The sequence below is a fragment of the Lissotriton vulgaris genome, chromosome 3_1, assembly GCF_964263255.1.
Source record: "Lissotriton vulgaris chromosome 3_1, aLisVul1.2, whole genome shotgun sequence".
NCBI lineage: Eukaryota > Metazoa > Chordata > Amphibia > Caudata > Salamandridae > Lissotriton > Lissotriton vulgaris.
This window is the reverse complement of record NC_141689.1, coordinates 1,855,642,747-1,855,669,828: the sequence shown is the minus strand read 5'-3', so window position 1 is coordinate 1,855,669,828 and position 27,082 is coordinate 1,855,642,747. Positions and strand designations below refer to the sequence as shown.

The 27,082-nt window shown below is 42.6% G+C and overlaps 1 protein-coding gene across 1 annotated transcript in view; it reads right to left on the bottom strand.

The window, feature by feature from the left end:
* Positions 1-27,082, bottom strand: part of MND1 (meiotic nuclear divisions 1) — a 403,567-nt gene that overhangs the window by 125,961 nt on the left and 250,524 nt on the right. The window contains exon 5 of the mRNA XM_086962315.1: positions 17,571-17,645. Within this exon, the coding sequence (XP_086818441.1) occupies positions 17,571-17,645 (75 nt within the window). The remainder of the gene's footprint in view (positions 1-17,570; positions 17,646-27,082) is intronic.

Below are 27,082 nucleotides of genomic sequence, written 5' to 3'. Positions count from 1 at the left end.
CGTATGGTCTCTGTACGATTTGTACGAAGTCCAGCTCCTGGTACGAATCGTACTTCGTCGTACGTACGGGGGACGTTACAGGGTACGATTTATGTGGGAAAAACGATCCGAACAGCTATTCGGTGCAGTTTTTCGTGAATCGGAATCGACCCCTATGTGTTTCAAAGTCATCCCGTGCCCCGGGCACCCCCATTTTTTACTGACTAGTACTGGTGGTAGCCGACTCCTACTGTCCCTGGGCTCAGTCTAACCAGGCCCAGGGACAGTGCTTTGCAGAAAACACATTTAAAATACAGCGAAAACACCTACATACACTAGGGTACACTATGGAGTAGCGTATCCCTATGATTGGCATGACCTCCCCTAAAAGGCCCTACTACATAGTAGAGAAGGGGGGTCAAAACTATCTTTAAGTCCCTAGTATATAATAGATCATGGCAGTTTAGAGGCCAGCAGCACTTGCACTTGCATGTGTGCACTGATGAGGCCTGAGGTCAGTTTAAAAGCAGCCCTGTGTTACAGGACTGCTTTCAACATGTAAATTGTGCCCTAACTCAACGTTGGTGTTTGGGGCAATTAAAAATCAATAACCTACAATATTTTGGCATATTAGGTATTCCCAGGGTCTCTCCTAGGTGTCCCAGTGGTAGGGGGCAGGTACCTATAAGGAGGACCCTTATAAAATAGGTTTTAGTTGTCTTGGGTTTAGTGAAATTGCACATTTCACTTCCCCATTGTAGGAAAGTGCTTCCCAAAATTAACTTTTGTGCTAGGAGCACTGTGGAGTGAGGATCTGCAATATTTGCACATATTCAGAACTACTAACGTCTCCCTAGGTGTTCCAGGGGTGGGGATCCTGTAGATATAGGCAGGATCCTTATAAAATATGTTTTATAGGCCCAGGTGTTGGAGAAATTGCCCAGTTAATTTTCCCCACTGCAGATCCCCAGCCACAGAGGTTAACATGGCAAAAAGTTATGAATTAGTAATTCTCGCCAGGAAACCCAGAAACTATAATTCAAGGACTTAGTAGAATGGTATTGATAAATTCAACAATATGCTATTGTTGAATTTATATTAACATTTACAGATAGGAAGTTATAAGACAATTTTGTCTAAGCCAAAATTCAGCCTTCCAGTAATCTGCCCTGATTGGTCAGAGTTAAGTGTATTAGTCAGGCTGCTTTGATGAGATGATAAGTAATCCCTGGGGTAAAAGAACCATTCCGGGAGGAGAGGGATCAGCGGCATAGGAATGCCAGAGCAAGGGGGAGGGGTTGTAAAACATTATCTTCAAAAGGAGGAGAGGACAGGCAGAAGAAACCAGTTTCATTTACGCCCCTCCCCTTGGAACCCAGTCAGATGGTAGGCTTAAGGACGGAATGTGCAGATGCCAGAGGGATGGAGTCTATGGAGATGAGCCATCCTGGAGGTTGGTTTAGCCAGCTCTAGACTCTCTGCTGAGATGTAGTATTAAGGCCCGAATGTAGCCAACATATGTTAGGGTAGTACAGTTTCTAGTTAATGTCACAAACTATGACACTTTTTAAAGAAGTTTTATGCATCCTTACAGACAAAGGACATTAAGGATGAGATAGCACAAAGGAAGAAAACAGTTTGTCCTAACACAGCAGAATGGCTACAAATGGTCTAAGGTTTTTTTTAATATTATACCAAGGGTAATAGTTATTTAGTAAATCCTTTACCCGCAGATTGTTTATAAGCCAGGATTTAGAGTTACTTGATCAGTTTATGCCCTTGACTAACGGCATTCTGAAATCAAATTTTCCTGTAGGGTCATGTCTTCATGGAACGGCACTGATAATAGTAATGATGCAGTAAGAAAGTGTGTGCGTATATGGGATGATAATGTTGGTCAGTACACTTGGATGGATAGGAAAATAAGTCTTCAGACAGTCATGACATTAACGTCTTTCTTTATGTTTCAGAGGAAACTGCACCGTTAATGTAGGTTTCAATATCAACTTCAGTGCCACAATAGATAAAGCCGACCTGCAGGGAGGCACCTCCAGCCTCATGGACTATTATTGACAGTGTGGAGAACTACTGTATGCTCAGTTGCCACTGAACTAGAGAGGACTCTGCACACTGGTCACTCAACATGCCCCTGTTTTGGCAATGTTGGGTGTTAATCTATCATAATTACAAGAACACCCCATGAACCATCCAACAACTTTGTTACATCATAACTGAAGGAAATGAGCTGACGAAAATTACGGCACTACCACTTGCAATGATGTTCCCCAAGAGTACAGATTGTTTAATGGTGCACAGGTCTTTGGAAGTATTCTGCCATTTGTTCAGACAAACGCAACTGCCTGATGCTTACAGATAACTCAATGGGAACTTTTGAAATGCATAAATACCATCAAAGATGGATTTAATGCCATAAAGGAAGAGTTGCATATCATGAGAATGATGAAAATGAAGCGGGTATGTACTTGACCTTATGACGGCCATGGAAGGAGGGGTATGTGCAAAAACTGTGATTGCTTGCTGTACGTATGTCCCTGCAGATGCGGACAATGGAACTTTGTCGGAGGCTATACAAACTTGGCATAATCTGCAGAAGAAAATGGTAGCTTAAGGAGGTGCCCCAGATAATTGGCTTAGAAGGGGGTTTTCTTTACTACCATCATGGATGTCGGGTCTGTTAAAGACCTTGTTGCCAGTTCTTGCTGCCTTGTTGTAGCTATGCTTTGGTATTTGATTAATTTTAGCATGTTGTAGAAGGATCATTACAAATGCGGGAGGGATGTTTACCATTAGGACACCAACACGAGCAATAGATGCTCAGGGCAATACATTTCACCTAGTGACAAGTGCAGACCAAGGATTAGCCATCATCCTTGTGGCACTTGCCTAGTATGTAAACTGACAACCACAAGAAAGACACTTCAACTCACGGATTCCCTCAGCTGGACCCAAAAACAACACACGAACTGTAATTCTACTCACGCAGTATATATGATATGGTGCCCATGCGAGAAAAAATATATAGGAATGACGTGCAGAAAAGTTAAAACACGCATTGGGGAACACAAAAGCAATATCAGACTTAAGAAAAACACCACTAAGTTGTGTAACCACTTTGTTGAAACCGGCCATGATTGTGAAGAATTAAGGTGGACAGTACTTGAAACATTCACAGATAAGACCTGTAATGCAGAAAAAATTATTTTTGAGAAGGAGCAAAGATGGGTGGACCGCTTAAAGACCCATATCACGGGCTTAAATGACAATATTCTGTGGCACCAATTTACATGAACCCTATGTGCAATTCTATTAATTGCTGTACCAGGCTTATTCAGACATGTGGGACCTAATATACAAATCATCTCCAAATACACCTTGAATATTATCTCCCACTTTAATGTTTAACTAAGCAAAATGAAGGTTTCTATATATAAAAAAACATAGAATTCAAGACATAATACCCTTTGGACATCGAAGAGAAAACACTTTTATTTTTACATATTTTTATTTCCAAATTCATGCGTTTATTTTTAACCCCATTTGGTTTAAAAATAGTGTTCACAATATCGGTGACTGCATAATGTCCTAAAAGCAAGGCTTTCTTCTGTTACCGTTAAGACTATAACCTCTCAGCATTGGATATTACACACAGTCCTCTCTCTAGTTTCACTCACTCTTTGTGTTACTTAGAAAAATCACCAGGAAGTGAGCTCCCGGTATCCGGGGGCAGAGGCAGCACAAGACGCGGCAGCTCCGCACGTGCTGGTAAGAAGGGCGTGTAAACGCTAAACATAGCGTCCTGCAGATATGGTAAAACCGGGATTTCACAATCCTAATTTCTCACTTTCACCAGCTTAGGACCAATGAGTCCCAGTGCCACCCGTTGAAGTATCAGTTTTGTCGATTTGAGGTAAGAGCCGCTATATGTCGGCTGGTCACGTTTCATAACTATTCTCTAATGCGCCTCCCTGCTAACGCTGGTCGCGTTTCTAAGCATTATTCAACGCGCTTCCCTACTGACGCCTTAAGTGAACCCACAGTCAGACAGGGTACCTTTTCTTAAGATATGAATCCAATTATGCCTCTTATAACCGAGTAATCATTCAGGTTGTATAACGCTACTGAAGACCTGCGAATTACATCCAACAGGGACCACAATTTTTGATTCCTATTTCCCTTACCCCTTAACAAGATATTCCCTTTCTTGTTTACAGCCAATATTATTACCATGAAAAGAGAAGATTCACATACGTTTCTCTAGTGTAGCTTCATACTTAGTTGTCCTCATGATGATTCATTAGTTTATACGCATAATTTGTGCTAGCGACAATTCTCTCAATATGAGAAATCTTGAAAGTGCTATACACGCATCCCTACTATGCAAATGTATATTTCTTCTGCTTTTTCCCCAGAAATCCTGTAAAAGCTTAAAACTGCAATAACAATAATTTCTTTGAATTACTACACAAGTCGTGTAAGTAAAAGTACTGTTGTGTGTATTGTTTTGTCCTGACGAATGCTCCGTAGACCCGGCTGGGCAACATGGAGCAGAAACATGTTGACTGTGTTTAACCTAAGGTATCACGAGATCCAATAACTTGACCTCAAGTGATACTGACCAATTTTTAATAACATATAACCTCACCTTCTCTATTAAATTCTATCACTGGTGAAGTTCATTGTTTTTTACAATTTTCTCTGGGGTGCCTCTTTTGAATTAAGATTTTTATCTCTGGACACTACTACTATAGCCAGAGGTTGCCTCTGGATGAGGCTGGCATATAGCACGTCTTTGGAACCTCCAATGATAAAATGCCTTAACGCGAGTGTGGGGCGGATGAAAGATATATACTGCACGTTAGACACTGCGTTTATGAGGGTGTTCCATCTTAACCAAAGGTTAAGTAGTTACAAGTGTCCATTCTTTTTGATGATTGTTATTTTATTGACCAAGGATTAGAGCCAGAAGTTGAAATATCAACTAGAGGGGGGGAATGTTGGAGAAGAAATGAAACATGGAGAAATTACGCTACAGCAGATATCAGTATGGAGCGTCACAGAGCTACATGTGGTGAAAGAGCAGTGCAGCCTAAATTCCAGGCTGATGCAAAAGAGGTGAAGTTCACTAGAAAATAGAGTGCATGATCAGCAAGGACCTAGTTAAAGGAAAACCTGTGTTTGTAAGCCTCAAGAAATTTATGATCACTGCACAACAAGCATGCATTCTGTGTTCTCAGTAAACTGAAAACATGATTGAAGAATAGGAGCAGGCAATAGAGTTAGCCATGGGTACACATGATTTGTTCAGAAACCTTGGGAGCGGAGCAATGAAATGCACACATAAATACACATGCAGTGAAGTAGTGTGGCTCACCGGTTAGAGGCGGCAGACCCGAGAGCAGAGGACGGCCCGGGACCAGGGTTCGATTCCCGGCGCGGCAGGTTTCTGGACCAGGGTCAGCGGACTCGATAATTCTCTCGCCTCGGTGCCCACTCTGATCAGCGATCACACTCGGCAACTCTGGGCATTAGCTTACCTCATCTTCACTAACGGCCCCACCAGACCGCCGGGGATGCCTGGTCTCACCCTGGAGATACCCATTAAGGGACCATCTCTCAGGGAAGCCAGGAAGGGTTTTGCAGCGGTCGAAGCGCCTTGGGACCCTACGGGTATGTAGTGCGCTATATAAATGCCTATACATTTACATTTACATACATTTACATTAAAACGAAGTAAATACATGGCTTCTTAACCACTGTTTGAATTACAATGAATAATGTGTAGGAAATAGCTTCAGAGATTAGGGACACAGGTGATGTGATGTTTTCTGCAACAAATGTATAACTGCGGAGTAACCTATTATTTGCCCTTTTCCAAAGAGCATTGCTCATGTTGCTATTTAAGTGGCTGTCTGTGTGCAGCAAAGAAAGACAGGCGGTTTACTTGCGTGGTTTACTTGCTGCTCTCCCTGCCGCTACAGTAAACCTGCTTTGCCTTGTCAAGAGGAGTCTTGACTTTATCTTACGTTTCCACGCAAGAAGGACCCCCATGACCAGGCCTGTGCTGTATAAAAATGACTGCTCTGCTAAAAGTACTCTATACCCTTCAAAATTACTCATATACCACTCCCAAATGTTTTTTCCAAAAAGCTGCAATCAGTCACATGGAGCTACCAGTTGGCAGGTAAACACCTTAGTATCTCCTTTGTTAGATGCACCCATTTCAAATACGAAGGTATGTTGGGGTTACCATATATGCAACTCTACTAGTGGGCATCCCAAGTAGTTACAATCAGTGACTGTTTTTTTAGGGAGTAAGACAACCATGCCCATCTCCTGGAGTTGGTCCTCTTCCTCATACTACATGTCTGCACTCACTAATATGGAACTATGTATGTGGATACCCTCCCCTAGGTCACATAAGCTAGAGTAAAGGTATGCTACAATGCCCTAAACACTTTAGGTGACACAGGAAACTCACACAGGAGACCCCTCTGTGGCACGGAGTCTAGCGCTGTGAAGTCGCAAAGCTACATGTATTTAGTGGTAGGGATGATACAGAAATCTCCAAACTAGGCAATGTGTAGGAAGGAAACCACATGAATTCATATGAAGATCTTAAAACACATTTCATGCTACACTTCCAATTCCTTTGTACATGACCATGGTATGACAGCTCCCAGAATGTAGCCACTTAAAAGACAATTGACTCCCAAACAACTGGGTAAGGGAGTCATGTCACCACTGTACACTACCCTTGTGGCCAACCTCACCAGAGCCCTAAGTACAAGCTGGGAAGAATTGGGCTTCACTGAAGAGAGTAAATGGGATGACGGTAAAATGGCCACACACACACTCTGGTCATACCAGTCTGTGTTTGCCTTACAGTTTTTCTACTTTGAAGAAACCTTATACACCACAACAGACTAGGAAAGATGGGAAAGGCAGCCCCCCTTTACTTGCACACAATGCCAAGATGCAAGTGGCACCTTCATATACTTCACATGGGACTGCCCCGAAATTCATCCATACTTGAGGTGGATAAAACTGCCTGTCTAAAGTGAAGGGAAGGCCTAATAACCGGACACACAAAATTACCCTTTTAGGACGACATTTAAGGCTCTAGACGCAGTGGTACACTAAATGAATTGGGCAGTTTAATAGCAAAGTGAGACACTGCATAGAAATGGAGATTCGAGAACACCCCCTCAAATGAAGAATAAACAAGGGGAATGGACCATTGTTAGCCCTCACAAAAAAGAAATGTATAAAGCCAAGGATTGCCCCATAAACATCGAAAGAGCTGGGTCTGCTGGTGGGAATACTGCTGAATTGATACGTAGGGACTGGAGACTTGAATGCCTTGATACAAAGGCCCCTACACAAGTGCACACCTCGGCGTTCCACTAAATAAAGCGGAGTGTGTACGTTATTAAGTCACAAAACACATCAGGTCGCATTTAAGTTGACTTCGGCCCTAACCTAAACAAATCATTCGGGGAGGGGGTCATTTAACTACGAACACCACACATAACGAACAGTTTCTGACAGTAGATGTTAAATAAAACAAAACACGAAAAAGTGTGGCAATACCAGATGAACACGTGAGAGCGTGCGTGGGCGTGCAGACGTGAGCCGCAGCCGTGCTTCTGGTGACAAGGGCAGGAGTATGTAGCACAAATGATCCCTTGGCGCTGAATCAAACAGCATTTTGTTACAGCATAAAGTCTGTTATAAATGCCCCTGCTCCTATGTCACGTAAAATTAAAAGCGTGGCCGGGGGCGGCTACGTGACTCAGTGAAGGCGTGAATGGTCCTGAGTCATTCCAACACCCTCTGTTCTCGTTTCAATACGCTCGTGGTTTGAAACTCCCAACTGCCAGTATTTACCCTCTCCGACGAACCGCGGCTGTTTTAGGAGTGGACGCTGCGCGTGCCCGTGCATGGCAGTACTTGAGAGTGAGAACATAACAGTGTAATTAGCTGTGTGATGAAGTCCATTCAACAAACAAAAACAGACTGCTTTGACTCATATTTTTGTGAGTAAGAAAAGAAGACTTGAGGGGCAAAGGTCCCTCGTGTCATTGCCATGTGCCATCCTCCTCCTTATCTTAGCATTGCAGCGGACCCAGTGTGTTTTCCTGTGCAGAAGACTCGACAGGTGATAACAATCAATTTATAAGTTTGGGCTTTCAGGCCTCTTTTTAATAGCAGTCTTGCCTTCTGGCCAAAGCTATTTAAAACACATATGATATATTGTGTCACTTCCGGTCCCATCCATCTCCGCAGAGTATAGAAGGTGTGAGAGGGTTCGTTTGGATATAGGAATAGTGAGATCCGTGTGATCGTGAGCAAGAGCAAACGTAGCCTTATTTCGACTATTGATTATGCGTGAACTCCTATTACTCATTTCAAAATATCTCACATCTTAATGTGCTATTACTTGAGCAATCACAAACATATGACCAGAAAATGTTACCTTTATTATGACAGAAAGTATAAGGTTCATAAACCTCCTTCAAGCAGAACGTTATTAGATAGTATAACATGGTGTTAATCAAAAGTAACGATATGGCTATGAGAGGTAAGTGAGACATGACTAGAAAATCCATTGGGAAGCTGGGATTGGTCCTGCTTAGAGTATAATTGGTTTTCATCATGTAGCAAAGATTTGTTTTGTAGAATGTTTAACAGTTCAAGTCATGTTTGTCAACTACCAAAATTTCACTGCCTGGTGGGCGAGTTTATTGCCTGTATATGAGAAATGATACATATATTACATTGCTATTACCCAGTAGCTTTGCACGATACATACAGAAAATTATTTGTCTAAGTTATTTCGAAACTTCTTCAACTACAGGCTAAGGAAGTGTAATTGAAGCTGCTTGAACAATCTGGTTTCTGGGAAATTTACTGTCCGACAATATCTTGGCCTTAACAACAATATCTAGGAAGAAGGTGGGAAGAGGCAACGTCTCTAGGCAGTCTACCCGGAATTTTCTTGTCCAGAAGGGCGTGTAAATCTTCATTGATGATGCAAAAAACTGGGCCGGGGTTGTGATTGAGTCAAAAAACAAATTCACTTAAAAAATTCCCCCTCGTAATAAACTGAAGTAGGAGTGTGTATTGGCACCCATGATGTTTTCAGGCAATATTGCAGATTTACCTGAAACCACTGAAAAAGTACACTGGTCGCCTCACTTCTTGGTGTTATTCCTCTTGCCACTAGCTTAAAAACACATGATGCGGCACTTCTTAATCTAACTTCTATAAGTCTTCACCGAGAGCTCTCAGTCTTGTATGCTTATGCTGTGAATTATACATTACAGTTTTGCCTGCACATGTCAAAATCATGGCTCTCGGTCACTGGTATCAATTCCTAGGAAGAGGGTATTAAATAAAGCTAAAATGAGATAGCTACAAAGTTATCTGCATAATGTTGATCTCTGGAACTGTGTTTTGGTGTTCTAACCTCCGAAAGTAGGTGGCAAAAACAACATCCTTGCGCTCAGGTTTAATTAATCTTTTACATCACAGGGTCAACAAACGGTTGAAGCTTTAATGCAAGTTTATAATGAAAAATCACATCTATTTTTCCTCATGGGCCAGTGTGCATACATTTTGGAGGCACTTAAAATTATCACTAGAGTGAAGGGTTCCTTGAATGGCCTTCTTAGCTGTTTGATCTGATACCTTAATAGTAGGAACTAGCATTGGGATAGTGGGTTGACTACACCATGGATGTGCGCATATCGACTGGCATTAGCTCAGTCCTCACAGCACTCCTTCTGGTACATTGAAAAGTCTTTGATAAAAAAAAATGTAGACATGTCATTGTTTCAGAGAAACTGCAAGTTGTGCTATGTCGACGCTGTGGATTACGTTACAGTTCTAAAATGAAGCCATTGTTAAAGGAGACTATACCAATAAAATGTTTTCAAAACAATGTCACTCAATGACAAAACATAAAATGACTATCAACCGCCATGATGGGAGTTATGCACGTCTATTCATCGTCAAGCATTAAATATGCCAGTTTTACACACAGGCACACATTTTAAGATGAGTGGATTACCAACTGCAGAGACAGTTTGGACTGGGTTCGAATACTTAGTCAAGCATGCCCCTTGTGATAACTGTGTATGGCCAGTGCAAGATGTCATACATGTATTATTCATATGTATTAGGTTTGAACAATGCAACACATTTTTAAAACCAATGTTTATTGCTCCCCAAAATATTACAAAATATGATGCTTTTTAGCTGCAGCCTTGTGTGGACTCAGTAAATGTGTGAATATAGACCTTTTTATTATATTTAAGTTGTTTCTAACTTAATGAAATAGTTTGAAACAGTGAAATATAGTTTTGTTGTCTGTAAACATTGTGTACATTCCGGTGGATTCTGAAATTGGATAACATTTTTTAAACTAAAAAGTATGGTGGGGTACCCACCATAGTCCAGTAGTCAATAGATTATTTCATAGGTATAGAGACAGAAGACTGATGTCCCTACTTATCACACAAAATGCAACAACCATATCTATATATTATTGTAATGAACAACTGGAGTCCCATGGGATTTCTCGATAAGGAAACCTCACCACTCTTTTGTGGGATGCTTCATTATTGGTAACCTTACCTCATCCTAGAAAATATGTACAACCAGGATAGACTTGACATCGATGCTGTTGGAGTTCTTAATAAATGTTTACTGTATAGGTGATTGTAATTGTAACGGCATTTATATAGCACGTACTACCCCGATGAGGCGTCAAAGCGCTTTGTCGGTGCACAGACCCTGAGCAATAAAATTGCCTTCGAGTTAAACCCAAATAATTTATTTACTAAGTGTGTAGCCTAGATAGGTTTAAAACCTTTTTAATGGGGGATGTCCTTAAAGTCAATGACTCATACATTCATTACCTAGTGCCAACATGTTTTGGCCATCTGGAATGACCATACATGTCAAAGGCCTTTATCAGGACTGAATTAGATCCCTGCTTGGTCAGCATTTGCAATCAAGCATACAGGGAGAAACACGTTAATCTCTTAATCAGTTGAAAGTAGCAAATCATGCAAACCTATGGATAAAAAGCTTTTGAGAACACAACTATATAAAACAATTTCTGATTCTACATGCACCACTGACGTGAGTAAGAAAAACGAACAGTGATGTTTTCAAGGGGATAAATGGTGAGGTCACTGCAGAAACACAGAGTACACATGGGGGACGTGGGTATACATTCACTCCAGCATTCAACATTCAACATACCCAACTTAAGGGTCAAAATAACTTGATGGCCATGAAGAGGAAGTCACTCTCTGTAACCACACTCCTGTTTATGACAGATAATGTTTAGCCATAGATATGACAAGACGTAGATTTTGCGCTTGCCCATCCCTGGTCATTCTTTGTTATATGTAAATCATACAAACCCGTTCTTTTAAACAAGCAAATCGCCATATGTGGCAAAAAGTTAGTGTTCTGATGGGTTAGTGAATTACTCACTTCATCAAACATCGTTGTCCAGATGGTAACTGACTCATTCTGGCATATGCATACTGAAATTAATTCATGGTACATGCCAAATGCGAGGCTCATGCTAATTTCCTCGCATAATTTTAATCAGGCCACAAAGGGATAGAAAAATTAGACCAGCACACGTAATTTGACGGTATTAGACTATGTTTCGTGCATGCAAGACAGTTGCTTTCCCATGTAGCCATCGGCCCCTTTAAGAGTATTGTGATGCAGCAGTTGCCAAGGCACATCTAACACAGCATACAGGCATGCTGTTAAAAACTTACTGTGTTAAAAATATGATGCCGGCAGTAATAACCTAGTATTCTCCTCATTCCACCGTAATATAGGAATATTTGAGATCTCTCATGCATCCACTGTTAGGGATGTTGCGTGCATGCGCACGACCTTGCATGCTCAAATGGGCCTGTGACATCATCACGTTGCATATTTCCCACTCCTCGATGGGAAATGGAGCAATTCACGCGTACCAGCCTGTGGATGGGTGGTGCCCATATACTCGCTTTTGAAAAATATGCAGAAATGCAGCAGCGGTAGTTTGAAGAAGGTGGGCAAAATCAGTATTGTGAGTTGTCTTCTTTAGTAAGGGAGTTGTAAGTTATCAAAAGTGGAGGACGTGGCCTGATACACTAGAGCGCTATGTATAGTGTTGGAGGGAAGTTATTACATCATTATGAGCGCAATAATTGTGGTTACCTTTTGTCAAGAATACTGCCATTTCGATGGATACAGATTTAGTATATCATACTGACATAGAAGGCAATTTTAAAGAAAGTTCTGAAGAAAGAACAACACAATCTATTTGCTCAAAATGTCAGTTCATTGTTGCAGCTGGGCCCAGGAGATATCATTCTTGAGACCCGGGTAGTGTGTGCCCAGTCAATACATACAGAGATGCTCGCAACTGAGCGACCTCGAGTTTATGTTAAACCAGTGTGTGGGTCATTTCTCAATAACATACCACCCACGTTTCTTTTCAGTGTGGCTCTTATCTGTGAAATGTTTGGTGAATTTAGTAAAAGGCTTTTTACATCGGATTGTGCGTCTGTGCTTGTTTATACAGATCCTAACCTATCGTGATATCATGCAAATGCTCCTTAAATTACAAGGACATTGGTTACGTATATTACGTTGACTGAGTTGCAACTGGTATGACGTTTTAGAACCCACAGATCGTTGACCCAATTTTAAGTTCCACAGCTTTTTTTGTGAGTGGACAGTTACGGCATTTCCCACAAGAAACTGAGTACAGAAAAGTAGGAATTTTCATAGTGGTTGTTCTATACTGTTCTCTTTCACGACTTTCAGTCTTGTATATATTGTATAGTATTTTAAGTGCATTTATATAGCACTTACTACCCCTGACAAGGCGTCGTATATGAGACTATCCTATAGACTCATCCCTCTTTTAAGTGAGAATATAGGTGTTTGAAAAGTGAGGGTCCCTGACACTAGTATTCTCCAATTTCTATTCACTGTCTTTTTGACAAGGTTAGATAGGGGGACTGTATGTAGAAACATAAATGAGTCTGTCCATTGGACGCTTGTCAAAGGACTGTAAGAGTTGGTCACTCTGGTGAGTGCTAATCTGTGTGCTTTATTGAAAGCTCGGATGGGGTACCCCTTGTTCAATAGTTTGTAAATTTGCTGGCATGTTTCTTGAAATCGGGTTCTTCAGTGCAGTTTCTCCTTAGTCGAAGGAACAAGCCATGGGGTAGATTCTCAGTTAAGGACCAGGAATGAAAGAAGTCAAACAGTATGAAACTGCTACGCTCTTTGGGATTATACTAGACTTAGGACTTCACGGTATCTTCCCATGTGAAGATCCTGAAGTCCAAGAAAGAGGGCTCTCTTACACTGATAGTGACAGTAAGTTTCAGTAAATCATTCCTCTAATTCAATCAATTTGTGAATTCACTGGCGAGAGATTCTTTCCCATTCCCAATTACGAAAATATAATTGATATAATGTTTTCAAACCTTTAAGTGATCAATGAAAGGGTTGGCTAGTGATGCCTCCACTCCACTGCATGACCCCTATGTTGCTCCTACTCCCCACCTACTGATGAGAGACAGTAGAATACACTGTAAGAAAATAGTATGTGTCAGGTTTGAATTTATAGCACCTTAAATTGAGAAAAAACATTTCTTCGTGTCCACCTTTCCTGGATCAGGCCTGTTCGAGCAGGCGGCCAAACTGCGGCATGAGAGAGGAGGCACCTGAACAAAGGACTTTCGCCAGGAGCACAGCACTATCTGCAACCCACCATCATAACATAGATGGGTAACCTGTCGATCTTAGCATTCTGTGCCCTGTTCTCTCCAAGAAGCAAGAGTGCACTAACCGCCTACAGATGTTTAGAGTTTGTCTGGCTACAATACACAGAGCAGGGTAAATTATAAGATGTACCCCATCCCAAAGAATACATAGTGACCGAGTGCCTTTAGGTGCATGTTTGATACGTAACAGTACAATCCTTACAGGGTGGACAGATGCGCTTTGTAACTATTGATATCCCCCAAAAGCGGAGTAAAGATTTAAATGTGAGTAGCTTGTTGGCTCAGTGCAGCTGCTGCAGTTTCCATAGTCAGGAAAGAGTAGTGAATATACTCCAAAACTAAGAAAAAGATTGGCTGCTGATCTGACCTAAAAAAATGAGGTGGAGTGACTGTGTGCAGACAGCAAACTTTCAGTCCAACCATAGATCTAGGCCTAGCTGCTCAACATGCACCAAGTTACAATGCATGCCAAGACCAAAGACTGTTCCAGATGTGTTGTCTAACCAAAGGCTCCCAGATGCATGAGTGTACCTCTTTAAATGAATCACTTCACCACGCCTGAGACATATTTGCCCAGAAAACGCACCTACCAGGTGAGAGGACTGAAGAGTCCAGAAGGCTTTGCTTACTGAGGATTCTCCCTTGCATGGAGTGTCTAGGATTCCATCTATGTTAGGAGCATACATACATCTATTGGTCGTTATAAACATCACCAGGAGTATTCTTGGAAATCTATGTAAGCCCTACATTTCAAACCCATATTAATTCAAGCTGAAAATTCCTGAATGAATTAGGAGAGGAGCATTTGTACACTTAACCTTCGCACACAAAAGGCAACAATTTTCCATAGGGAGAACTCCCTTCCCATAAAACTCCCTGCAATTCATAATTCAGGTGTATTCTCTGCCCATTCTCACTCTGGGAACATGGTGAGAATGGTCATACATAATGTATGCCAAACCCACAAATCTGGGGGTGAAGGTCCATGCATCTGTCATAGATGCTCCCAATACCCCGACACTGCTCCTTTCCCACCCCAACCCTAAACTTAGGACTTACCTGTGCACCTAAGTTACACTTGAATGGGCAGGAAAGTGTGTAAACCAGGCCTTTATTAATTATCTTCCTGTAACTGTTCCGTGAAGACCAAAGGTCAATAACTAAGAGTAGAAGATATGACAATATTGATAATTTAAGACAGTCTGTCCGAACTGGAGGTATTGCTAGAAGGAACAAACTGCACAACAATAAACCTCGGAGAGGCAGAGGCATCAATAAAAAAGACAAGCATTCGGCAAATACACTGTGGAGAACCTCCTGGTCAATGTGAAGAGAAGCTCTGAAATAGGCACCCAGGCTTTAATATATATGCAGAAAGTTTGAGAAGCTCACGTTAACCTCAAATGAGCATCCAATGACTTAAAGATAATGGAAAACTACAGAAGTTGCTTGGCCTGTAAAGAAATGCCCACATGTCGCTATTTATAGCCATAACATTAATAAGCAACATTCTGTCTAGAAATTCCTATCAAACCTAACCACGTGCATCTGAACCCCCACAGGTTATCCAGATAGGACGATTGAATCCCAGATTATAAATATGTCTTTGACTGTGCAAGTGTAGCTCTAGAGCAGGGTTCTCGAATGTTGGTCCTGGAGGGTTGGATCCATGCCAGATTTTTTAGCATATCCACATTTAGAAAATTGTAGTTATCATGAAAATCTGGCATGGATCCGACCCTCCATGACCGACACTGGAGAACCCTGCTCTAGAAGAAGAACTTCGGGATAACATTATATAAAAAAAAAACGTTTGCATGCAGATGGGATGTGCAATTAGTTCCCACAAGGCAGGCATGGTAGAGAGCCTAAAGTAGGAGAAAGAATATTACCTTTTGTGACTATTATTTTAAAGGCCATCTACCATTATGAATACCAACATGCTTTTCAATCTGCAATCACATTTTAATCACCTGAAATCAGACTCAACCATAGAACTGATCAATAAGATACTCCATTATACATATTTTCCCTTTTGGCAGACCTTGTGCTAGCATGAAAGGGCAAAGAAAAGAAAGCTAAAATAGTGCAAGGGCTGCCCAGTCCGCTACATGTGAGGGCCAATCCAGACTCCGCACCCCCTGATCCCTTCAACTACACTCCTTACACCCTTCTAACTGCTGTAGTGGAGCCGGGCAGGAGGAGACGCCTTTGAAGGATCTCATCAAGCCCCAAAAGACTTTTAGAACAAGCAACAGCAAGGTATGAGTGGTACAACTGGCGAAAGTGGCGATTCACCCAGCCCAGTGAAATGATACAAGGACGGTATCAGCAGAAGTGTGAGGAGCAGGACAGGTAGAAAGTTGATAAATCAAGTAACCATTGCCGTTTACCAAGACTAGGGGACAGAATCAGGAGAAACAAGTTTTCTGGTGCTAGCACATTGCATGTGAAAGGTGTCTGTTCCTGCAGCAACCACGCTTACCCGCTTAGTGGAGAGGCTTTTTCTCAGAAAACCCATAGGAAGATCCAGAACAAAAAATACAGAGCATCCGTTGCTTAGAAATAAAAGCGTGTCTTTTGCGATATCCTGACATCAAGAGCGCATGACTTCATTAGGTACGCTGCTGCAAACAGCTTCCCACAAATGAGGCATGATATGAAGTCAGCTTCCATTGGCAATCAGCATGAAAAACAAAACTGATGGAAGAGAAGATAGGTGCTCGACACAACGTGCAGACTCCTTCCAAGTGCTGGCAAGTGATGCACACGAGGCAAACAGTTAATAACGTGTCTGAATGCACAGAACAAATCAGAGAACGTTCATAAACGATTTCTCGAAGGAAACGCGGTACTGAGGAAGTGTGCAGTTTGTTCGTAGGAGTGGGTCTCCTGCTTTACTAAAGGACATGCATGCACAGTTTGGTTTGCAAGCTATTTAAATTTGATACCCCGAAAAGCAGTTTAAATTAGCCAGAGAAGCGTGCTCCTTGGAAGGGGGCACCCTCTCATAGTTTGGCAATACATAGGAAGGCAACCAGTTAGTAAACAAAAAAAAAGATCTATGTAAATGGATTGGTACATACGACTGAGGCAACCTCATCATGTACTGGTACAAGAGCACTTGGGGGAGGGGACCCTACTGTCCTAAAAATCTTTATATACCGAGAGTTCATTCCGAGAGTATTAAGTAAAAAAAACAAAAAACAGGCAGAGTATAAGGCTGGGCTCTTGCTAGCATCATGCTCAGAGGAGGAAAATCAACGACAATACAAAGACAACTCTTACACAGCTAACCTGATGGATAAGCATGAACATTGAAACCTAACATAGGATAGTGACTTTGGGGACTCGATTTCGTGAAAATGGAAAGGTCCTCAGAATTAATAAGGGAATTATGAAGTTTCAGAGTCCCGAAACTATAACAGATATTTTTATGATATCACAGAAAACCATGCATGCTCATTCTTCAGGTATCATGTGCTAGACCGCACTTCCGAGTGAAAGTATTTGAACCTAACTAGGCGAACCTGAAAAAAACAGACAATTTACTAGCTGAAAACAAAAAAAGAATTGTGTTCAGCTTTGTATATGGAGGTTCATTTCTGATATTAGCACCTGTACGCCCATGTCTTTTCGGTGAAAGGTACTTTTACAGAGTTGTGCATATGATAAAAGAGTTCTATTCATTTCTATACAACAAGTTTACATCTAATTTCATGAATTCAAAGGAGAGAAGCTCTGATTTACTGTATCTTGGCGTCCAACTTTAGCTTTTTCAATGCTCTGCTGTAAGGCCTTTTTCTTCTGGATGCATTCCGTATTCTAAAGGAGGGAAAGAGGATATGATGTGATACTTCCATTCACATATGCACACGCCCATATCATCTCATGCATTTCAGTTGAACTATTTGACTATAAACTGACAGTTACAATACATTCAATTTTCTAACGAGGTTCGTATTTGACAAGTTTTAGAATTATCGTTATATATCTGTTAGAAGAAGAATAGGGTGGACGCACAAGAATTTGGTATTTCTAGTTTCTGTAAACATAGCAAGGGAATGCAACCTTTTTCATTGATTTAATACCGCATCGGAGCAAATATTTATGTTGTTTAGATAATAAAATATTCAAATTTGGTAGCCCGTTTAGTTAGATACATTTAACAACTACTTTTATTATTACAAATATGTTTGTTAATGTTTTCAGGTGTCAAATGCCTAAGCAAGAAAATGTACTTCAAAATAAATGATCTTTATTGGCATTTCTGAGTTACGCAGACACCATTTCAAAGGAATACACATGAGTGAAATCAGACCCATCAACCCCTCCCCCTCGGCAGAGAGAAGGGAAGGACAGCAATCCATCAATTCCATATACAGAGGGCACTCCATTTCTCAGATGAGGATATGGAAAGGGAGAGAAACAACGTTACATTCGATTTTTTAGCAATGGTTATACATAGGCATTCCTAATGTGCCTCTTCATTCTGTCCACAGGGACCCATGCCACCTTTCAACATAGTAACGACCAACAAACCGTGTAGGTCCTCAAGCCAAGAAAGGCGTTAGGATATTCATGGTTGTCTTAGGCTGCCCATTGTGAATTTAGCCATCACCTCTGGGCTATTACTTACCATGATTCTCCGGCACTAGTTGCATTTCCCCCTCCCTGGCAACCTCCAGAGTCCCCGAAGCTAGTGTGTCTCTGAGCACATATAAGACCATGCCTAAAGATCATCAGCGAGATTTTCATTGTTCCGGAAAAATTTAATTCGTACCGTTTCCGCAGTTGCCCACTCACACATATCTAACCCATTCCTCTGTCTGTGTGGGCTTAGGGCAAAGACATCCTATAACAATGTGTCTCTTTACTAGTACTAACACCAGGAGAACAAAGCATTTATTTAGCTTCTTGTGTTTTGGTGTGGGTAACAACCCCAACAACACTTGTCTGATCTTCCTAAGGAGACCCATCCCGTGGCCATCCGGAGGTGTGCAAGTACATTGTCCCAATAAGAGAGTAGTTTCAAACAAGCCCAAATCATATGAAGAAAATCTGCTGCCCGTGATCTACACCTTGGACATTCATCTGTGCGAGCCGGATATATTATGTGTAATGTTCGTGGGCAGAGAAATACCTGGTGAACAAGGTTTATTGAACAAACTTAAACCGTGCATTGGAGCTTACTTTCTGAACCCTCTCATGCACTCTTACCCATTCTCCCTCTGACAGAGACTTCTCAGCCATTGCATCCCATTTTAACTGAACTGGCAGAGCCCCACAAGGTACATCGTCTCGTAAGGCTCGATAAAGGTGGGACACCAATTGCCTGCTCTGCGCCATATATAGAATCACTTTTAGTGTATTAGTACTAGGGTGTTCGTCCGGGAATGATGCCCAAATCTCCTGTGCTACTCTCGATATCTTTTCATATTGTAGGAATTGTCCTGTTCCCAAATTAAAGGTGGAGATCACCTCTTGGTTTTATCTGATGGGCTTAAGGCCAATAGTTTCTTATACCCCCTAGGCTCTTACTATAATCACTAGGGTCTCTCTTTTATGCCCTCATTCTCCGTGCCCCTCTTTCTGTGACTTTCACTCGGACACAATTACTGTATATTACAAATTTCTACCAATGAGAAGCTCAGGTGCGTTTGCGTGTTTTAGTTGTAAAAACGTGATAAGTGGTAAGGAGTTATATTATTCCATGGTGTGCTCTCAGCTCTGCTAATGTTGACAAACCAGATGTCCATGGTACTTTGGGTAAAAGAAACAACTCCTCCGTTGGCAATGTTGGAGCATAATTTCCTGAAACTAAAGTTTTCATGTTGTGCTTGTGAGGTATTTGCACGCACTTTTCGTGCCAATGTGTTTGCTGACTATGAGCTTCTTTGGTGAATTAAATAGTACAGTCGATAGCACTCGATCCGTTTGTTGCGATACTCCACACTCGGTGGCACACACAACACGAATTTATACCGTTTACACAAAAAACTTCAGGTTGAGATGTGTGCTCCCTAATTAGCACGTATCTCTAGAAATACATCTCATTTACAAATTCAAATCACATTTATGCCTCAAAACAACACCCTATTTTGCTGAATTCAGAAAGGTCAGCTCTACATTTTAGAATTTAAATCGTTACTTTTCACATTATGCGAACAACGGGAGATAAAAACTAGCTTTACAACTTTCAGGCCGTGCTTTTGTCGATGGAAAGTTGCAGCTGTGCAAGCTATCTAGCCAAAAATGTCGGTGCAAATCGGCACTAGCATTTTCTAAACTGTCGGGAAAACGAAAAAAATGCGTGACCTTTTTTGCCCTTGTGCTTTAGCTGTAAACATTGCAAGCTAAAGCGCGGGTGCCGCGATTGCTTAAAATGTAAAGAAAAATATTTTTTTCTATTTCTTTACATTTTAAGCAATGGCTGCACCCGCGCTTTAGCTTATGGTGTGTACAGCTAAAGCGCGAGCCAGCGACTGTAAAAAAAGTAAGGAAATAAAACAAAAAATCGTGACCACGCCTTTTTTTCCTATTTGTTGACTTTTGTTACAATCGCCGACTAGCGCTTTAGCTGTAATCATCATAACCTAAAGTGCTGGTGCAGCCACTGCCAAAGCGAACTCCCACAAGGGAAACGCCAAATGTGCACGCGTTGCAGTACAAAGTAATGCAAAAGGTGCACTTTTTTGCCCAAAAAGCGGATTGATTCCAAAAGGTCCCCTCCTATGCAGCACATGTGCGCTGCGTAGGCGAGACCTAAAAGAGACTTCCTACTTTTCGGAAACGAAATGAAGTGCACTAAAGTACCGTCTGTACCTAATTGTAACTTTTTGTATTTACATTCCTTTCGTATCGAGCCTTTCTAATAAAACAATGAAATAATTAGCCTTTTTGGTTTGTCAATGCGCATATAATCTTCAATATAATTTTATATATACTGAATGTCTTAAATGCATCCTATATCAATCATCATTCCGAGGATGTCATGAACACTCTGACATGTTGATTTTGATATATACTGCTAAATATCGAGCTTTTTTCCTTGTTAAATTCGGGCAAGTTTGATATAGTAATATATAAATGAAGGCAGAGGCTGCCCCAGGAAATGGGAAAAGATCCGGCATAATTGGGAATCCTATCGTGGACTGGCCCAACAGGATAGGAGCGGATACCTCATATCGACAGACATGATACTCCCACTGCAGCGGAGGCTCCAGACTGAGTTAACGAAAGGGTGGGGGCGGACAGAAGTACTTGGGGGGTGGGGGGTGGGGTGAAAACCCATCCACTGATATGACATTTTTGTGTATGTGATTATGAAAATTGTAAACGTCATTGCTTATCTATAAAATCTTAAATAAAGTGATGTTTAAAAATTTTTTGTCAGGGTTGAATTATTGACATGTAAGGAAGAATACGAAATTTATCGCACATGATAATTATCAGGTGTGCTAAACATCAATACTCATGATTGCAATCCATGCATAAGCATGTGTTTGCCTAGGAATTGTGATTAAATGGACAAGCTATAACCAGGCCTTTCTCCCAAGTTTCTTATTGTGCTAGTTGGCCAGTTTTAAAATCCTATCCTCGTTGACATCAAACAAAAAGCCCTTGCAGTACACCAAGAGCATCAGCGCCTCTTTCCTGGAAAGCACCATTGTCTTCAGAGGTAGTGCCGGTGACTTTAAACCACAACAGATGCAGAGAAACACGCATCAATAAGATGAAAACTATCGAATTTCTCAAGTGCTTTGTAGGTAATATTAGAAGTAATGGACCTAGAAGTGCTGAAAACGCACACGGTGGGACAGAGCGCTAAGAAGCCTGGAAGCAACGAGGAAACCATTTGTTTTATGGTATAATTAAATTTGTATTACTAAAATGCCTTCAAGCAACAAGACGCTGCCCTGCTACTGCAACCACTGCGAGTTTGTGTCAGCTGAAAGAACGGCGCTCTTGTTATGCACTTATGGGTTATTTCTAGACCGAATATAATTACGTTTACCACCTTGACTGTAGGCAAAAAGGCAATCTAAAATTATGCAAAACAAGGCCAGAATATTTTCTGACTGTAACAAGAAATTATGCGCATACATTTACGCTATGAAAACACACTTGATATCACTTTTTAAGACATCTTACAAAAGACTAGCGCTTTTAGCATTCGCTTTTTAGAATTAACACATGACGCCAGAAGCAAGGATTAGTGGCAACAGATTGTTCTGGTAAAAAATATAACAAGCATTTTCTTAGAACGTCTGTATTTGAGGGCTGACAAAAGCAATAAAAAGTACCTTCCCCAGTACAAAACAATTTTAAAAACGAATGATTTGTGTGTAGTAAGGAGTCCTTTAGGACCGAACAGGGAAAATGACCATCACGCCGGACCTGGCTGTAGGCAGTAGTGCTTCATAAATCTGTGTAAGGAAGCCCACAGTGCTGCATGACAGATATCCAGGAAAGGAACTCTGCAAGCTAACACTGTGGCTTTGGCTGATAGAGCGAGCAAGCAAGCAAACAATCAGTGGGTTGCTTTTTGGCCAGTGCGAAACTGGATGTCGGCCAACTCCCTAAAAACCAACCCCGATAAGACAGAGGTGCTGGCCGTCACCACAGACACCAACTCATGGAGCAGTCTCTTCTGGCCACAAAAGCTAGGCAAATACCCTGAGCCAGCCGTGGCGGTCAAAAGCCTTGGCATCAAGATTGACAACAAACTGTCCATGATCCAACAGGTGTTAGCAATAGTGGGCGCCTGCTCAAGCATTCTGAGGCAGCTGCGGAAATTGGCCCCCCTCCTCACCTTTGATACCCTGAAACGAGTGGTAGTAGCACTCATAATATCAAGATTGGACTACGGGAACTCGCTTTACCTAAGACTTCCAGAAAAACAACTGGCCAGACTTCAGATTGTAATGAACGATGCGGACAGGCTGGTGTTCAAAGTACCCCGACGCACGCATGCCACTCCTCTCCTCTGCCAGCTCCACTGGCTCCCGATCAGGCAAAGGACAAAGTTCAAAAGTCCCTGCATTGCACACAAATAAATCTTTGGCCAGGCCCCTAGCTACATCAAAAATAGCCTAGCTAACTACATCCCTAGCAGAGCGCTCTGCTCCTTAGACGCCAGGATCCTGGTCTGCCCCCGCTCCCAACTGGCCTCCCTTGGAGGTAGAGCTTTCTCCACAATCATCCCACAGATCTGGAACAAGCAGCCCAACAACATTCGAAAGGAACACTCCCTGCTGCCTTTCAGAAAAAAACGTAAGACCAGACTCTTCCAAGAGGCTTGGAGCACACGGTAGCGTACCCACTACTCATCATAACCAACTGCAGACCCCCTCTCACAGCGCTTAGAGACCATTGGTGATAACGCGCTATACAAATAGAAATTACAATTACAATTACAATTTTGATGCAGAGAACAATCCATCAAGAGATGGTCGACTTCTTAGCAGTCTTCCATTTATTTGCTCCACCATTCCCCACAAAGTCTTAATCATCTCACGAGTGTGATCAAGGTAGAATGACAACACTCTTTTTGGGTCCAGTCAGTACAGTCTCTCCTCTTCTTTAGAAAAATGAGGCAAAGCGTAAAAGGCAGGCAAATTGATGGACCAGCCTACATGGAAAAGAGTAACCACCTTTGGTAAGAAGGATGCCGTACTTCTAAGAGCGAGTTTATCAGGTAGAAGGTAAATTATGGAAGATGAGCAGAGAGCACCTATAGCTCACTCAAAAGGCCATTTTGATGGTCAAAGGCCTGAGTGGACAGTTGTGAGGCGGCTCAAAGGTAGCGCACATCAGGAAAGGGAGTACCAGAGTACATTTTTAGATCTGGGCCTGCTCCTAGCCAAGAGGAATATCACCACAGATTGGAAGGAGAAACAGGGCCCTAGCATCGCCAAGTGGAGAGCAGAGTTCCTAAAATGGGCCGAGTGTGAGGGAGTGATTAGGTTACAAATTGTGAATTGCACGGGGAGTGAAAAGGTGCTGGATAGGGAGCGAGCCTGGGAAAGGCTCATTGTAGCACTCAAATCTCCCGCAGAAGTTGAGGAGGATGCAGCTGAAGGTGCCCCTGGGGCAGCCATGGTCTGATGTGCAGACAGCTATGTGCCCACCTTGCTCCTTAATCTTGTGGGTAGTGGTGGCGCTCGACACGCAAGCCTGCTTTCCCTCAGCTGCAACTATCCACTGCTCTCATAACTCACCCCACTGCGACAACAGTTCCTCTGACCTCTGGCAGCCAGCAATTCAATGACACTCCTGGGAGGGTGGAGAGGGAGGGAGGGGGGTTAGTTGGGGATGGGACTGTTCAATTGTTGGAAACCACTTATGGTAAGATTCATAAGACTGGTCCGGACAGTTGACAAGGACATCTTAGGGAACCATAACTGTGTCTTAATTAACTCACTGTAAAATGTGTCTTTGCTAAATGTCTGGGGGATGTAACCGTACCCCCTATGTCCTTTTCTTGACTTCCTTTTTGGATGTATGGAAATCAATACAACTTTGTTTACAAAAAAAAAATCAGGAAAGGAGTCCAGGTTAAGGTCCCACTGGGGCATAATAAAAGGTGCTGGTGGGAACATGTGTTGGAGACATTTCAGGAAACTATATACAATTGGGGATTTAAAAATGGATGGCTGATGTGGCAACAGCAGAAATGTCGAAATGGCAGAAAGGTAAACTTTTAACGTGCCCTAATATGAGCCCTGCTGGGCTAAATAAAATACCCTGGGAAGGTGGGGTGGGACCTGATAGAGAGTTAACATGTTTATAAAGCACACCATGTCACAAACGTGCTCCAAAGGTTTGCATATTCTGTCTTGGTAGAGGGAAATCTGGCTGCCAAGATAACATTTCAGACTTTGGGTTGGAGGTGAGCAGTCGACTGTCACCGATCAATCTCCACGCATGAAGGCAAAGCATTTTCAAGTTGGGGTACAGAACCCAGTCTTCTGTTGCAACAGAAGATACTCCCTAAGAGGGAGCCTGATTGGAGGAACAATGCTCATTCTTACAGGTCGGGACACCAGAAACTAGGTAGGTGCCCAATTCAGAGCAACAACTTGGGACTGGTCGTTTTGAATCCTCAAGAGAACTCTGGGCAGGTTTGGTAATGGCAGGAAGGCGTACAGGAGGCCTGAGCTCCACTAGACATGAAAAGCATCTCTGATCGAGAGCTGCTTTGGAAACTCCAGTATACAAAACTACTGGCAGTACACATTCTTGGCAGAGGCGAACAGATCCAAGTAAGGATCCCCCTCTGTAGCCTAGTCTAGTAGTCTTATGTAGCACATAGCGACCCTAAGGCCGCCCAGTGCTCCGTCAGTCAACTAAAAGCCAACATAACTAGCAAGCTATCTACCACACAGCCAGGTCTTCAAGGCCTTATGAAAGGAAAGCTCATTAGACCACTGGCAAAGTGCAAAGGTAAGGGAGTTCCAGAGATTGGCGGCCTGGTAAGAAAAAGAACGGCAACATCACTGGGATCTCTCAAACCTGGGAATTTGTAACAAACGAGCTGAGGAGGAACAAAGTGACCATCCAGGAATGTAATGAGTAGCCAGCATTTTTAATAAGACAGAACCTCTCTTGAAGAGTGATCTATGTAGGATACATGGAGGCTTAAATTGAACTCACTTCCTAACGTGAAGCCAGTGAAGCTCTCTCAGAGCAGTTTTAGTGGTATGATTCCTGGGAAGATTCAGCAGAAGCCATGCAGCGGCATTCTGAATAGTTTGTACCATTTTAGGCACATGACAAGGTGACCCCCAGGTACACCAAATTGCCATAATCAAGGAGATAGATGACCAAGGCCTGAACAATCAGTCTTCTGACATGAAAGGGGAGTAGATTCAAAACCTTCCTTAGTGGCGTCAAGGCACCAAAGTAGTTAGCTGGCAGTTTATTTGCTTGGTGACCCATGGTGAGGCTGAAATCCAGCCACATCCCAAGGCTCTTTATTACCCCTTTTGGACTGGGGAGTTCTTCAAGATAGTCAGTGACAAGAGTTGTAGGAAGCTGTAGGAAGATACCTTGCACCACCTCCAGATGAAGACGATATTTGTGATCCGCCAGACATCGACAGCTGAGTTAATCTGCTCTGGCATTCAGAGAGCCAACCAGGTGTTGAACCATTAGGGATATGCCCTGGTGTTCCAGCCATGTCCAGAGATGCAAAGCCTCTTGACAGAGCGTTCACGACCACGCTCTGCCTAGTTTGTTTCAATCCCACATGGCAGTGGTGTTGTCCATGAACACCTGTGCCAGCCTTCCCCTGATTGATGGACAAAAGGTTTTCAATGCTAACCGCATTGTTCGAAGCTCCAACAGATTAATGTGGAGCTCAGAGTCCACTAATCTCCACCTCTCCCAGAAGGCCGCCACAGCCCAGGAGTGACACATTGTCACTACTATCAGCTCTTGTTGGGGATGGGAGAAGGGTCTGCCACTAACCCAATCGCAGTTCGTCAGCCACCACTGCAGGTCTTTTGCAGTTTGCTCCGAGATCGGGCCCATGGGGAGATGTTACCCTGATGCTGCGCCCACTGGGACTTCAGGTCCCACTGTAGAGCCAACATATATCAACAGGCATGTGTCACAAGCTGCATGCAGGAGGCCATGAGGCCCAACAGCCTTAGGGTCAGTCTACTAAGACCCAGGAGAGAGGCTGAAACATCGCTATCATAGCCTAAATACCCTGGAAACTGCACTGTGTCCAGAATGGCTCCAATAAAAAGGAGCATCTGAGAGGGAGTCAGGTGTGCAGAAGGTTCGCCATAGTGTGGAGGTGGGAGACAACTGCCTGTGGCAAGCCCGCTTCCAACCGCCAATTGTCAAGGCATTGGAGTGGGGGGACTCCTAACCTCTGGAAGTGAGCTGCAACCACTGCCATCACCTTAGTGAACATCCAAGGGGTGCTTTTAATGGCAAACAAAGTAGTCTTGTCCCACCCTGAACTGCAGGTATCATCCATGTGGAGGCAGGACAGACGTGTGGAACTAGGCAGCCTTCAAGTCCAATACTACCATCCAGTCTTCTGGGTCCAGGGTAGACAGGACTTGCGTGAGCAACTTGAATTCCTCCTTTTTCAGGAAAAGGATGAGAAGGCGCAGGTCTAGAATAGGACAAAGGCCTCCGTCTTTCTTGGGCACTAGAAAGCAGCAGGAATTTGAACCACAATCTACAATCTACTTCTGATGACTGGTTCTGCTTTATAGCTCCCTTGGCCAAAAAAGCTAACA